This window comes from Harpia harpyja, chromosome 18 (genome assembly GCF_026419915.1).
Source record: "Harpia harpyja isolate bHarHar1 chromosome 18, bHarHar1 primary haplotype, whole genome shotgun sequence".
NCBI lineage: Eukaryota > Metazoa > Chordata > Aves > Accipitriformes > Accipitridae > Harpia > Harpia harpyja.
In genome coordinates this window covers 4,148,824-4,163,167 of record NC_068957.1, presented here as the reverse complement: position 1 = coordinate 4,163,167, position 14,344 = coordinate 4,148,824, and the positions used below count along the sequence as shown (strand labels likewise).

Sequence of the window (14,344 nt, the reverse complement as noted above, 5' to 3'; positions counted from 1 at the left end):
CTCAGAATGACTGCATGGTGTTGCCTGAATTTTGCAGATAGATTCAAATAAGAGGTCTGAGAAGGCACAACTAGACTGTATGTTACATTCCCTGGAAAAAAACCACACACGTGTGCACACACACCCACCAAAAAAAAGGAGAAAAAAAACCAACAAAGCAAAACTGGAGAAAATGGAAAAAGAATTAAATACATTATTTTCCAGTTTTTGTAGACACACCCCCCCCCTTAAGTTTTGAACTAAAATAATTTAGTACGTACATTTGAGATTTGCACCAGCCCTTTTTCTTCATGCTGGATGTAAGTTTTATCTTGGATACCCTGCATGGCAGAGGGCTGGTGGGCTGCTGCGCTGTGCGCTGCTGGCTGAAGGAGTGGATGAACAAAGGTGTTTTATAAACACTACAGGCAGCAGACATCTCCTATCTGGGCTTGCTTTCACTCATAGGGACTAAACCGCTTCTCATTTCTTCGCTGCTGTTTTTTTTCTAGGGCATCGGGAACTGTTTATACAGCAATCGACATCGCCACAGGGCAAGAGGTAAGTGTCCACAGTCCCAGCAGATTTTGCAGGTATTCAGTGCTTTCCCCTCTAGTGTGAACTGTGGATGGGGCTTTTGGGTCACTGGTAGATCTTAACTGCAAAGGGTGTTCCTCTGAAGCACAGACTAGTGTCAGCCTGAGAAGTACATCTGCTAAAGCTTTTCCTCCTAAGCACAGACTAGTGTCAGCTGGCAAAATAGATCATCTGCTGTCTTCAGCTTTTCAGTGAAAGCTCTTTAAGGGCAATGTGGTTCTGTGCCTTAGTAACTGAACGCTTACTGGGGCCATCCACTTCCCAGCAACCATTACACTGAGGTGTTGAGTAATGCCTGAAAAGGTGCCTGCGAATTCCTGGGAGGAGGTCGTGGTCCCCCTGGAATCAGTAAGAGCCTTGGTGCTCTCTGTGCTTGGGCTGATGCTTCACCCATAGCTTTTAAGGCCAATTGTAAGAGAATTATTTTTTTACTTACTCTGTCTTCAGAACAGGTTGGTGCTCGCTACAGTATTTTTGGTCACAGTCTGGTACCATGTTATATCATCCCTGAGTGGGTATTTTAATGGAGAGAAATCTGTAAAGAAATCCCAGCAAGCTTTTGGGCCTGATAAAAACTATATACTTTTTATTGCCAGTGTAAATGTATTGTTTTAGAAATTGTAGTATCTCTGTTCTCCAGTGTGCGTGAAGTTGTGCTGTTACAGAGAATGTTGGTCTATATATACAATTTAACTCTGTACATTTACAGCATAAAGTCTGCCTGTGGACCTGGCCATAGATCAGTTAGCAATACAAATTGTAAAATCTAAAGAACTGTCATAATGAGAGGCCTCGGTAGGACCCTAGGGGTGGTCACAGATTCCCCTATTGCTATAAGGAATAAATAGCTTCATTACGTCGCTTGATTTCAGACAGACTTTGTCCTTATTAACTACCAGAAAGAATGCAAGGAGGGAAGCGGTATCTTTCAGAGAAGGACACACTAGCTCTGTCTTAATTACTAAATATATTAATGTGTCAACTAGCTGATGGAGGCTGCCATCATTCAGTCTCAATTTATCTTAATCACAGCTTCAGACAGTAATACTATTTAGCATTTTTTCCATCATGTGTTTCATCTTCAAAATATAATGCAAACCTAATTAAGGGGAGATCATGTTTGGGACGCAGTTTTGTGTTTTAGTCATACTGAAGCTGGCTGACACACACACTGACAAATGAGAAGACATATACCAAGAGCAAAGATCTCTCCTAAACAATACAGTCGTGTTTATGTCCAGTGTCAGTGACAGCCCATTACAGCCCATGAACTGGTCGCAGGGAAGTGGGGGCCAGGGAGGTGAGAAACATCTTGAAGGAAAGCAGTGTTAACTGACAGTCCCTGTAGTGGCTGATTTAAAGTGGCATCTTAACATTCATTTCCTTTTTCAAGCCAGAGTTTTTGAATATATACAAACCCTGCCTGAAAATCTGGCTAGAAAACCAGGAATGAGAGCGGAGGGGTGGTCTCTCTCATGCTGTCTCAAGAGCAGGACTAGACAGAGGGGGAGGCTGGCCAAATTCTGTACGGAGAGAACAAGAGGCAGACTTTAAATAGCCACAGGGCCGCATCTCCCCACAAGGTGCCTGTCAGGTAGGAGGGCTCCTCTGGGACTGCTGGAGATGTATTTGTAGGAGTCCTTGGCTGGAGCTGAGCTGGATGGCAGGGAGGGGAGTAGGGCTGAGCCCAGAGGGACAGAGCTGGCAGAAGCGGGCACGGCAAGGAGGGCAGGCTATGAAAAGCGCATGTGGAGACCATGGTTGCCCCAGGGGAAGATGGGACTGGGCGCAGGAGCCAGGATGAGGCAGAGGCAGAATGGCTGCAGTGGTTCAGAGCAAAAGTGATCATATTAGTAATAAACAGACAAGGTGGTGTCTTAGAGAATCTTGTTGCTCTTTGGGGCTACAGCTTAAGAATTCTGATTTATCATTGCTGGCTGTCAGCAAATACATCTGAATCTTACCGGTAGTTTCTCATCCACCTGCAGTGCTGCACTTTATAACTGCTCTTAGAGGTCTACAAGGGATCTAAAAACCCTAAGCCCTGCTTATAACCTTGGGTGTATCCATAAAATACCATAGAATGGATTATTTTTGCAAATAATTGCAAATCTAAACTGTGTTAAATACTATTTAGAGTTGCGAAGTCAAAATTCAAGAAGTTAGGAAGTGCTAGGATTGGGGTTTTTTTGTGTAACCTTAATGATCTTTTTAGTATGGCATTTTATATGTAATGTACGTGTGTCTTTTCTTTCAGTTAGGCAGTCAAGTCAAGAATAACAGCAGTTGCTGAAATAATGATCAAAGATCATATAATTGCTAAAGTATTACCAGCTGTTTTTATATATTTTCACAGTAACAGAATCACTTCCTGCTTGCAAAACGTGCATGAATAATAATAGTGGTGATAAACTAAGGCCATTTGAGAAGAATGTAGGTCCAGAGGGTGTTGTTAGAGATTTGTGGTTGATAGTTTAAAGACTATTTTTACAGATTTTACAAGGCAAAATGTATATGGCCATGTGTCCTGTACCTAGTACCCAAGCTAGCAGAGAAATAAGGTAATGTAATGTAAGTTACTGAAGTCTTATGTCTAATAACAAGACAGTTTGGCACAGCTCTGCTACGTCATTCCAAAAACACTCACTCCGTGTTCATTCTGATCTTGTGCAACAGACTACTCAAGTTAATGGTTTTCAATGTCATTTTAGGTGGCCATAAAGCAAATGAATCTCCAACAACAGCCCAAAAAGGAACTAATTATTAATGAAATCCTGGTCATGAGGGAAAATAAGAACCCAAATATTGTTAACTATTTAGACAGGTAAGTAGTTCTGGTATTATCACATGAACGTTCATTTACATACTGCAAGCCAAAGATGTAAAAAAACCGCTTTGGTCACTGGCAGTCTTTATTATTTATCTACTCATATACAATGTATGGGAGGAGATTGCATTTTGTCTGCATTAATCTTTTCTGGCATACGTAGTTTGAAGGCTGTTTTCAAAAACCTGGATCAGCCATATCTTGCTAAAACAACAGCCCGTAAGTTCACTACCTCCATGTTATTTTGTTGTTGTTGGTTTGGGGTTTTTTTTAAGCTGATCATATTTTCTGAGTCTTATGATAAGTGCTGATAAATCATCATAGAAATTATTTCCCTTGGACTGTTCCCACTATTTTCCATTGCTGTGGATGCCAGGAAGGCTATGTTCTTGTTTCCAGAAACACGTAATTTGCCAGTTTTTAAATTGTTTTTCCTGTTTCTCAATGTATTTTATGTAAGGTTTTCCAAACTGTTGACCAATTTCTGTCCTCAGTGGTACACACCCTCCTACCATGGACAATTATGAAAGTTGTGTTGCCTTGCTCCTGGAGTTAATCATGGAATTTATGTGCTAAGATGATGAACCAGATGATGCGATATGTCCTCGTTCAGGATTTATCTTTGCCGTTAATAAATTGCATTTTTCACTTGCTTGCCATCTAAGATGTCTAATTTTTCACTTTTGTGCCTTTCTCATTTAGACTGCACAGATTCTAAGTACTGTATAGCCTAGAATGAATGTTTATTCATTTGATTCTGTCTTCATTTAAAAATGACCTGGAAACAAAAATCAACTGTAGTCTTCTTCGTAAGGTAATGTAGCTATGCACATTCATCTCAATGCCATTGTTTTCTTCTTTCAGCTACCTAGTCGGTGATGAACTCTGGGTGGTTATGGAATACTTGGCTGGAGGCTCTTTAACCGACGTTGTTACAGAGACGTGTATGGATGAAGGACAGATAGCAGCTGTCTGTAGGGAGGTAAGGGATTCCACATGTGCTTCTGATTACTTGGACAGGATGGTACTTCTAAACAGGTGGTAAGAACATGAGTGATTTCATGTTCAGAGCTTTGTTTCTGTGTTGCTTTTATAATACAGAGAAGAAAGAGCATCTTAAGTGAACTGCCTGCCAGTATCACTGCACTTATTATACGCTGTTATTATACTCTTATATACTGTTAATGTACTATCTCTTTTTTTTTTTAGTTTTACTATTCTCAACTTTGCCTCTTTAAACATTTGCCTGGAGCATGTCTGCACTACATTCCTTGCCTGTAAAAGCAAACATGCTGGTGGCAGAATTTTAAAATAACAGCAAAGAAAAATAGAGACTCATTTATCACAGTCCTTGGCTTAAAAGGATAGCATTCTACCCAAAATGGTGTTTGCTTCTGAAAAATGACTAAGATGCTACTTCCAAATTTGCTGTAGAGCCTAACAATAAAGTCTTTGTCATGCAACCTCCCACCCGAAAGTGATCCACTTCATACCAAAGGAAGGGACATTTTCTTTTTTGCCAAACAATAGTTTGTCATATGGATGGAGACAGCACATTCATTGCAGCACCGGTGATTCTGTCTGTGCTTTCAGGGGATAGTCTGTAACAATAATTGACATTTCTTTTTCAAAAGCTAATATGCCTTCATTTAGAAAGTTATTACTCTAATAGTGTTGAAGCAGCAAGCTATTCCTCTTGACAGCACAATATTCTGCCATTACTCACAATTCATCTAGAAATTAAATCTTTTAGAGCCATTTCCTTTCTTGTGTGATGAGATCAGGTCATTAATTTTTACCCTCATGTTTCTTCTTTATCTATCAGTGCCTGCAAGCACTGGATTTCCTTCATTCAAACCAAGTGATTCACAGAGACATCAAAAGTGACAATATTCTTCTCGGAATGGATGGATCTGTCAAATTGAGTAGGTATTCTTGGTCGGGCGCAGTGTTCCCAGGATGTGGTATGGGGCTGCTTTTGACTGACTGCCAGTTACCCAAAAGTGATGCCTGTGGTAGTGCACTGACCACTGCTGCAAGCTAAGAGCACAGTTCCAATGTGCAGAGAGGTATAGAAAGGAAAAAGGTGTAAAGAGTGGCTTTGGTGTTTGTGTATGTCCCTTCCAGAGGGAGGGAGTTACAATCTAAAGCTTCAAGTGAATAAAAGCCAATGCATGAAACTTGAGGGGTTTTTAAAGTGGCCAATTCAATATTTCCTTGGCTACAGCACTGAGTAAACAGAGCACGGCCGCTTTTCCAGATAGATTCAACAATGCATTCTCAGGCATATAGTGGGGATTTCTTTTGCTTGGTTTCGTAATTCAAGCTGGCTTTAACAATACTTCTTTTACTCCTCAGCTGATTTTGGCTTCTGTGCTCAGATCACCCCTGAGCAGAGTAAACGGAGCACAATGGTTGGGACTCCTTACTGGATGGCACCAGAAGTGGTGACAAGAAAAGCATACGGCCCCAAAGTGGACATCTGGTCACTTGGGATCATGGCAATAGAAATGGTGGAAGGAGAACCTCCTTACCTTAATGAAAATCCTCTCAGGGTAAGGTGCAAATAAAATCAGATACCACTGTCTTTCTAATCTGTCCCATGTTTTGTCTCCCATGAGACAAAATCCCAGTCACATCAGCTTGAACTAGTTCCACCAAGGCCCGCTTCTAAAAGTGTCACTGGAGCATATCAGCATATACTGCAGCTTTGGTTACGTCAATGGGAGAACCTCAAAAGAGAAGTGACATGTAGCCAGTTTGGAGATGTGCCATTTTTGCCTTCAACGATGCTTGAAATTTCTCACGTGGTTTTTGAATTCTCTTTGAGCTGTTTCTCTGAATGACAAGAATTTTTCAGCAGCAAGTTTCTCCACTTGGGGAATTTTTATGAAAAGCATCTCAACTGTATCTGCAGGCAGAGAAGTCTTTTCAAACTCAGATCAGTGCTGGTTGCTTACCTGAGCCTTTCAGGAATTGTCACCGGTTATAGTAATGCCATAATTATTTATTACCAAATACACGTCTGAAAGTGTGTTTTAGCACAGATACTTCTAGTAAACAAATGTGTTTTTAATGTTCTGAAGTTTTCAGTTTTATCCTAATTCCTTGAAATGAAATGACCAGTTCTTGTACCAAATGAGCATGTAATAGTGGAGGAATGTATACCAAGAGAAAACCTCACGACTGATAGCTGATACAAAGTTAAATGCTGCACAGGATGCAGGAATTTATGAGGAAATTAATTTTGGCCTATGTGTATATGTACATAGTTTTTGTTAAGGCTAGAATTAAAATAGAGCGTGACCTTTAGCTTTTCTCATAGCAGTAAGGCTGTGCTCTCTCTGGTCTATGGCACCCAGACTGCATACTGCTGACTGAAAGAAGAAACAATAGCATGGTCAGGAAATACCCCCAGCCATGCTACTTTTAAGAAAGGAATACAACAATTATACAAATTTCAGTCTTCCACTCTTTTTGAAAAAAAGTTCCTAAGTTTTCTTGGAAGTCATCTTTTGGTTTGGTACGTGCCCTGGGGTTTTTGTTTCCAGTGCACACATGTGGAGCGGTGTGCGCTGTGCCACCTCGTGAGGACAGATAAGAAAGAAACAGTTTTGGATTCAGACTGATGCTGAATAAGCAGAGTGCATCATAGCTGGCAGGGTGGCAGTAGGCCTGTGTCACTGCAGCCCAGTTTTACCAGCAGAGACTTCTGCACAACACCAGTTTCTTGCAAAGAGAGGACCCTAGATTCCACTTGCTTTCATGGAAGACCCTTGCAAAAAATGCATTTGCCTTGTAGAAGGCAGCCAAAGCAGATGAAAAGGATTAGCATTACTGGTCTGGATGCTGAAAATTCCCTGCTTCCTTAACCTCAAATGTTGATTAGGGCTCCTCGAGAAGCCTCAGGTCAACTGTTAGAAAGATAACTGGATTTCTTATCTCTGACCAAATTCACACTCAGCCATTCCTGCCCTTACCCAGATTATTTGAGATGCTCTTTTTCTCCATACATGCCTCATCTCCTGCTGGAGTTAAGATCAACTTGAACACTTACAGCTACAAGGCATTTTCAGGTGTCTGAGTAAAATTGCAGTAGATTAACATCAGGCGTCTGAAGTTGGTACCATCTGTATTCGCTTCCAGGAGTCTTTTGCAGAGGTTGTTGCCCCTGAGTTAGGAACAGTGAACAGCTTGTGAGGGACTGCCTGAAGTTCCCTGGTTATCAGCTAGTTTTATTAAGGTAAATCAACCCCAACAGGGACAGGATCCATCTGCTGTGTATGTGGAATCAGAGACTTCAGTGAGAGGTCTCGGCTGCATCCAAACAGGGGAGCTCATAAGCAAGACCTGTTTTTACAGCTAAGTTTCTTAGCTGATGGCACACAGTAGTTGTTGGGTTTAATAGTCACATTTAGACCACATTCAGGGAATTCTGCAAAGCCTGCAAACAAAAGGACGCTCTTTCATTTTTATGAATGATTGTTTCAATAATGGAAGGCATGCAGGAGCTTTAGGTACTGACAGTAATTTAAATGCATAAATAAATTACAAAGGCATTAAAGGATCATTAATCATAGAGTTAACAGCAGTCTTAATGTAGATACATTTGTTGTTTTCCACATGCAGAGCAAACGCATCCCATGTTCTCAGGTTCTTTCCAGCCTATGCAGAACTCACAGGAGTGAACCATTTTCCAGCCATGAGCATCCGGGATATTTCTGTGACAGTATTTGTTTTCTCTCACTGTGATTTCCTTCCATCAGGCATATGCCTAGGGCCTGAGGGACAAACATTGGTGTGATAAATATCCTTTGAAATGCAGGTTGGACCTCCCCAGTTTCAATTTAAAAAAACCAAACAAACCAAACGCTAAGCATTTCTGTTTGCCTTTTCATTTATTAACCACAGCGCATCAATTTGCCTCAAAACTGTAGCATATTTTCCAAATGCTGTGGATCTTCTACAGTTTCAGGCTTCTAAATCATCTGTATACTGTTCTGTCATGTATCTGGGTGGCCTGGATAACTTTAGGATATCGTTTTCACAGACTGCAGCTATAATTGTATGTCGAATCCTTTCTTGTTTCTTGGTATGTTAAACAAATTAATGAGCTTATTGCCCCTTTGCAGCTACTGCAAACACTCACTTCCTTTGTACTGTACTTGTTTTTCTCTGCTGGCTGTATCATAGGAAACCAAAAGATACATGAGAAGAAGGTACTTCAGCTTCCCATAGACCTTTCTTCTGTTGTTGTAGAAATATTTAAAAGGTGCAGTACCTAGCTAAAGATGACTCTTCCTCATGATTCATGTTCTGTGAAGAAACAAGCAACTAAAAGATCTCCATTTATCCTGGCACTCCGGTTTCACAGTCAGGTGAATGTAGCTGGAATAAAATTTCCAAGGTTGACATCAGTGCTGTATTCCTTTACCCTAGGAGAAGTAACATCCCTCGGGTAGCACAATTTAAACATAGTGAGGACAGGCACTCCAGCTCACCACTGTGTCCTGTGACTGAGGTCAGCTGCAGATGGACAGGATAAGACTGATTTTTTGACATTTATATAGTGGGAAAAGTAAAGAAACTTCCTTTTATTGTTTTTACTGTAGGACAGTTCATTTGCCTTTTCGGGCTTGGAAATCTTCCTCTGTATTTAAGAGGATAATAACGAAGTCAGTTTGGTCACGGTCTATTTAAATGCCAGTAGCACAGAGCTGTTATGGCGGCAGACATTTTTATGGAAGACTCCTAGGCCTATTTCTATTATTTTTACTGTATATTTTAGACATATTTGTGCAAGTTTAAGTTTGAACAGTTCAAAATGTTTGTCTTATGTTTCTGAATAACATCTTGCAAAAGCAGAATGAACTCATCTCTCTAGCTCAGCATGTTAGACCTTGGTTACAAGTGAACCACATTAGATAATGCTCACCCTATGTTTTGCAAAATTACATTGCAATTCCTTGGCCTGAGGAATATCAGGAAGACTTGCTAAGCTGCATGAACACCGTCAGCTGCATGGACGTGAGCGTCCTTGGCTTTGCTTAAGAAACTTAAGCTTAGCTTAGGCTAGATGCTATTGAGGAGGAGAAAGGCTGGAATTTTCAAGGGTTTGGATAGGCCTGTGTGCACAGAATGACCGTGCATTCAGATGAGGAGCTGGACGTTCATGCACATCATGGAAGGGAATTCACAGAGGACTCAACCCTTAACACAGACGAATACTCCCAGTTCTGAGGTAACACTTGGCTTTGGGTTTTAAGTTGTTCCAGCTCTCCTGTCTGTGAAGATCACCCTGAAAACATGAAACAAGTGTAATAGATTTAATGTTATCTTTCCTAAAAAAAAAAAAAGCAACAAACTTTTCTAAAACAGTGGTTTTGAGAGATGAACTACCCCCAATTCTTCTCACTGGGAAGCTTGCCTGAAACATGAAGATTATAGTTTAAAGGCAACATAGTCTATTCTGCTTTTTGTCCATTTTTGCTGAAATACTTAGTGAACATATTTCTCTCATAGTCCAAGCCACTTTCTCTATGTCACCAAGCCTGAGCTTTCACTAACCCAACTGCCAAAACCTCCCATTTCTTCCCTGCAATTTCTGGGATGGGGACATCATTAATGTATTTACTTGCATATCAAAATTAGCACACAGTTACTATAGGGATGGAATTACTCATTTTTCTGATTAGACCACATATTTTACCATGTAAGTGAAGCTGATCTGGAATTTGGAGACTGCTGAAAGACATAGTTGCAGGTGGCTCCTCTCTGCCCAACTGCATTTTCTTCATAATGTATTTGTGCATGCAACTTAATGTGTCTGTGTGGAAAATGAGGTTCCAAATGTTTCTGTTTCTTTACCCAAGGAATAAGCTGATGGATTTACTTTTTTTCATGAAGTTACCATTTTTATCAAGAATAGAGCAAAAAACTTGACTACCTTTGTTTTATGGAAGCTGTACTTTAGGGACCAGTGAGCACTGCAGAGATGCATTTTATGTAATAATCCTTTGAAATTATATAGATAGACCAAATTCCCTCTTTAAAATAGCCTGTAAAGCTAGTGCCAATACTTGGAGAAGCAAAATGTGCTTTTGCTGATGTAGTTCATACTAACTAGGTCAGCCAATGAAATCAGCTGTCAAGGCAAGATCATTTTGATGTTGGAATAGCTGTGGCTGCATCAGGGGTTTTTTTGTTGGTATAGAAAAATCATCTCTAACCCTCTGCCAGGGAAGAAACTGCTACTGGAGACTGGACCTAAAAAAAGGGGTCTATATGAGCAGTTATGGATATGAAGAAAACAGGTGGAGTCTCGTGTTTCCTTTTTCTCTAGGCGCTGTATCTGATAGCTACGAATGGGACACCAGAGCTGCAGAACCCGGAGCGACTGTCCGCTGTGTTTCGTGACTTTCTGAACTGCTGCCTGGAGATGGACGTGGACAGGCGAGGGTCTGCCAAGGAACTTCTGCAGGTAAAATGTGAAGCGGCTGCAAGTGAAACAGCTGTACTATGTAATGGTTTTCTTGTCAGCTAAACTCAAAGGCATCAGATGGAACCCCCTCATATTAGTCTCCAGTCTTGGTGCTTTTCAAATGAAAGATAAGTAGAATCAGAGAATGGTTTGGGTTGGAAGGGACCTTTAAAGGTCATCTAGTCCAACCCCCCTGCCATGAGCAGGGACAGCTTTAACTAGATCAGGTTGCTCAGAGCCCCGTCCAACCTGACCTTGAATGTTTCCAGGGATGGGGCATCCACCACCTCTCTGGGCAACCTGTGCCAGTGTTCCACACCCTCCTTGTAAAAAAATTTCTTCCTTAGATCTAGTCTAAATCTACCCTCTTTTAGTTTAAAACCATTACCCCATGTCCTATCGCAACAGACCCTACTAAAAAGTCTGTCCCCATCTTTCTTATAAGCCCCCTTTTAAGTATTGAAAGGCCACAATAATGTCTCCCCGGAGCCTTCTCTTCTCCAGGCTGAACAACCCCACCTCTCTCGGCCTGTCCTTGTAGGAGAGGTGTTCCAGCCCTCTGATCATTTCTGTGCCCCTGTTTTCTATTTCGTTAGTATATTCAGTTTTACATGGTGGCAAAATAACTGAAGTGGAATGATACCAGGTACGGAGGCCTGAAATGGTGTTGGTGACTACCGTATACAGAGATATGACCAGGGAGGAACCCAGTGAAATCAGTCGCAGCCAAGCGGTCAGAGATTTGTCTGTGGGAAGAAGGGGCTGTGGGGTGCTCCCTGTCCATCCTGCCGCACTCGTAGAGGTTTCTGCCACTGAGCCCCACTTTTAGAGGTTTTTGCCACTGAAACAGGGACAGCTGAGCGGGACTTGTCACAGCTCCATTTGCTGCCTGGCACAGTCAAGTAGATGAGAAACGCTACAGGTTTACTGCCAGGTTTTGTGGCAGTTAAGGAGTTGCAGCACGTGCCACTTGGCTGTCCCTGCTGTGAGGGTGCCAGCCAGCACAGGAGGGGCAGGGGATGGGATGGTAGACACTGCTGTCACTGCAACCCAGAGCGGAGTCCATCAGTGCTCAGCCACTCGTCTCCCTGTTCTTGTCTTGGTACTGAAAACCTGTACCTCAGTGGCCTTCAGAACAACACATGGGCCTAAATACTACTGGGATAAACATTTCCTAGAGGTATTGGAGTTCCCTGAGGAACGGCTTATGCTCCTCATCTTTTTTGACAACTACAATAGCCCATGTCTTTAGGGCTATACTAAGGAAGTATTTCAAGTTTCCTGAAAGGAGCAAGGCCCTGGGACAGCAAGCAGCATTCCCAGAGCGCTGGCAGGGCAAAAATCCCAGCAAGCTGAAGACACCTTGATAAATGGATTAATAGGATTATGGGCCATGTCTGCCGGTGATAGCAAGGTACTGGACATGAAGACGCAGGTGCACATGGTCCCCTCAGTCCTATTTCTGCGTATTCCTGGTAACCAGAGGAATACTGCTTGAGCCTGTGAGTAACTGAGTTTGGAAAGTAATGGTTCATTTCTTTTTTTCCTTTGGGCAGCATCCATTTTTAAAATTAGCCAAGCCTCTCTCCAGCCTGACTCCTCTGATCATTGCAGCAAAGGAAGCGATTAAGAACAGCAGCCGCTAGCGCTTCAAGCCGGCTTTCTCCCATGCCAGCTCAGAGCAGGACTGAGAACAAAAACTCTGTAAAACCTCAACTCTTGTGCTGCAGGACAGATGGATGGATGAACAAACCAACGGTCACAGTCATGGTGGTAGGAGGGAGAACAACCCAGTCCCTCAAGGAGTAAAAAATTATCATTTGTCTTCTTCCTGCTTTCTGGCTCCTTAATTTATTTTTAAGATGAAACAGGGCTTAAGACAGAGAGGTAATGACCGAAAATGCTTTGCTGCCTCAACCATTTCCAAGGTAAAGCAAATTCAGTTGGAAGATTCCCTTCCTTCTCACCCTGTGAATAAGCTGTACATTCACTTTTAAATTGTCAGTTGTTTCTTAAAGACGGAAAGTCCCTTTTATGGGGTTTTTTTGGTATGGTTTGGGATTGGAGAAGGGTCTCCTTCATTCATAAACTCCAGACTGCACTGCCTTTTGAATACAGCCCACTCGCTGGTATTTGCCCAGTCACGGTACTTCTAGATGAGGAAGAAAGTGAAATTGTATTTCCAACCAAAAATGAATCAAGAGTGGGGCAGACAAAACATCCTGTTGAGATACAGGCTTTCAACTGTGAATATATAGTGTTTTGGTTCTTGACAATTTGATTTGTATAATTAATTGTAATCTCTTTGCCTGGATGACAGTCTTACTAAAATGAAAAAGCAGAAAGATCAGTCAGTGTGCTCAGAAAGGGCTCGTCTGATGCAAAGCTATAAGAGAAACGTGAGGAGAGAGCAGGCCCAGCCTTGCCTGGTGCTGAGCCCCAGCAGACCCCTTGCAGAGCACAGAGCAGCCTCAGCATCCGCAGACCCAGGCTGGAAGAAGGCACTTGTAGCAGCAAGCGGCAGCAGACCAGCACTGGGTGCTTGCCTCTTCCTGGGACCGGACTAATCATCCCATATCAGAGCCAAACTGGCAGCGGGCTGCTCCCGAGGTGAACCGTAGCCATGCTGTGCAATGCGCGGACTGGTGGGATTAGCCATCTTGGGTCTGTGCGGGAGTAGAGAAGGGCAAAACAGAGCTGAGTGGTGGTGTCACTTCTGAGGATGCCTACTCTCCTGGTCGTCTTGTAGCTTCTGGGAAAGGTTAGTAGCGTCTGCGCCACTCTTGGCAGAGGGGGGGGAGCCGGGCTGCTCCGCAGGCTCGTGCGCAGGTGAGTGTCCTTTAGGCACACGAGTTCTGCCATGGAAACTGAGGCCGATGCAAGTGAGCGACAACTTCCGCAGTTTAGATATGTATGAGCCAGGGCAGCAGACAGCTCTGGAAGAAGGTGCAATAAAACCTGGAGTTCTGCACTGAGCGGGAGCAAACGTGTGAAATGCTGAGTGGATTGCAGAAATAATTAGAGGCATCAAGCCAGCCTGCCTTCTGCTGTCCTGCGTACAGCAAGCACGGCTGAATGCAGCTCTGAGTTGCTGGGAGGGAGGGAATCCTGGATGTGACTGAGGATTGTGCTTGACTAGTCAACTGATTTGTAAGGGAGCAGAATAGTTTAAGTATGCAATTTGTGGTTTATTTATTCATTTCTGAAAGAAAGACACAATGTGGCTTCACTCAGAAAAAGCATTTGCATGGAGTATTTGTTGCTGTATTTTAGTAGTACAACTAATCAAAGACCTTCAAAACAGCAATTGAAGCAACACCCACCCAGTGAGCAAAAAAAAAAAAAAAACCAAACAGTAAAACAGCTTTCTGCTGTAGATCTTCATGTTTAGGCCTGGTCCTGCAAAGGGCTAAGTAGCCTTTAAGGTACCAGCCACCTTCACGTTTTGCCAGTAGGAATGA

At 42.4% G+C, this 14,344-nt stretch overlaps 1 protein-coding gene across 4 annotated transcripts in view; it reads left to right on the top strand.

Moving 5' to 3' along the window:
* PAK3 (p21 (RAC1) activated kinase 3) overlaps window positions 1-12,711 on the top strand; it is a 146,429-nt gene extending 133,718 nt beyond the window's left edge. For all 4 annotated transcript variants that reach the window (XM_052813727.1, XM_052813730.1, XM_052813728.1 and 1 more), the window contains 7 exons: window positions 492-540; window positions 3,288-3,400; window positions 4,268-4,385; window positions 5,229-5,328; window positions 5,762-5,958; window positions 10,746-10,883; window positions 12,440-12,711. In XM_052813727.1, coding sequence (XP_052669687.1) covers window positions 492-540; window positions 3,288-3,400; window positions 4,268-4,385; window positions 5,229-5,328; window positions 5,762-5,958; window positions 10,746-10,883; window positions 12,440-12,529 — 805 coding nt within the window. In that variant the 3' untranslated portion in view covers window positions 12,530-12,711. The remainder of the gene's footprint in view (window positions 1-491; window positions 541-3,287; window positions 3,401-4,267; window positions 4,386-5,228; window positions 5,329-5,761; window positions 5,959-10,745; window positions 10,884-12,439) is intronic.
* Window positions 12,712-14,344: the final 1,633 nt, after the last annotated feature.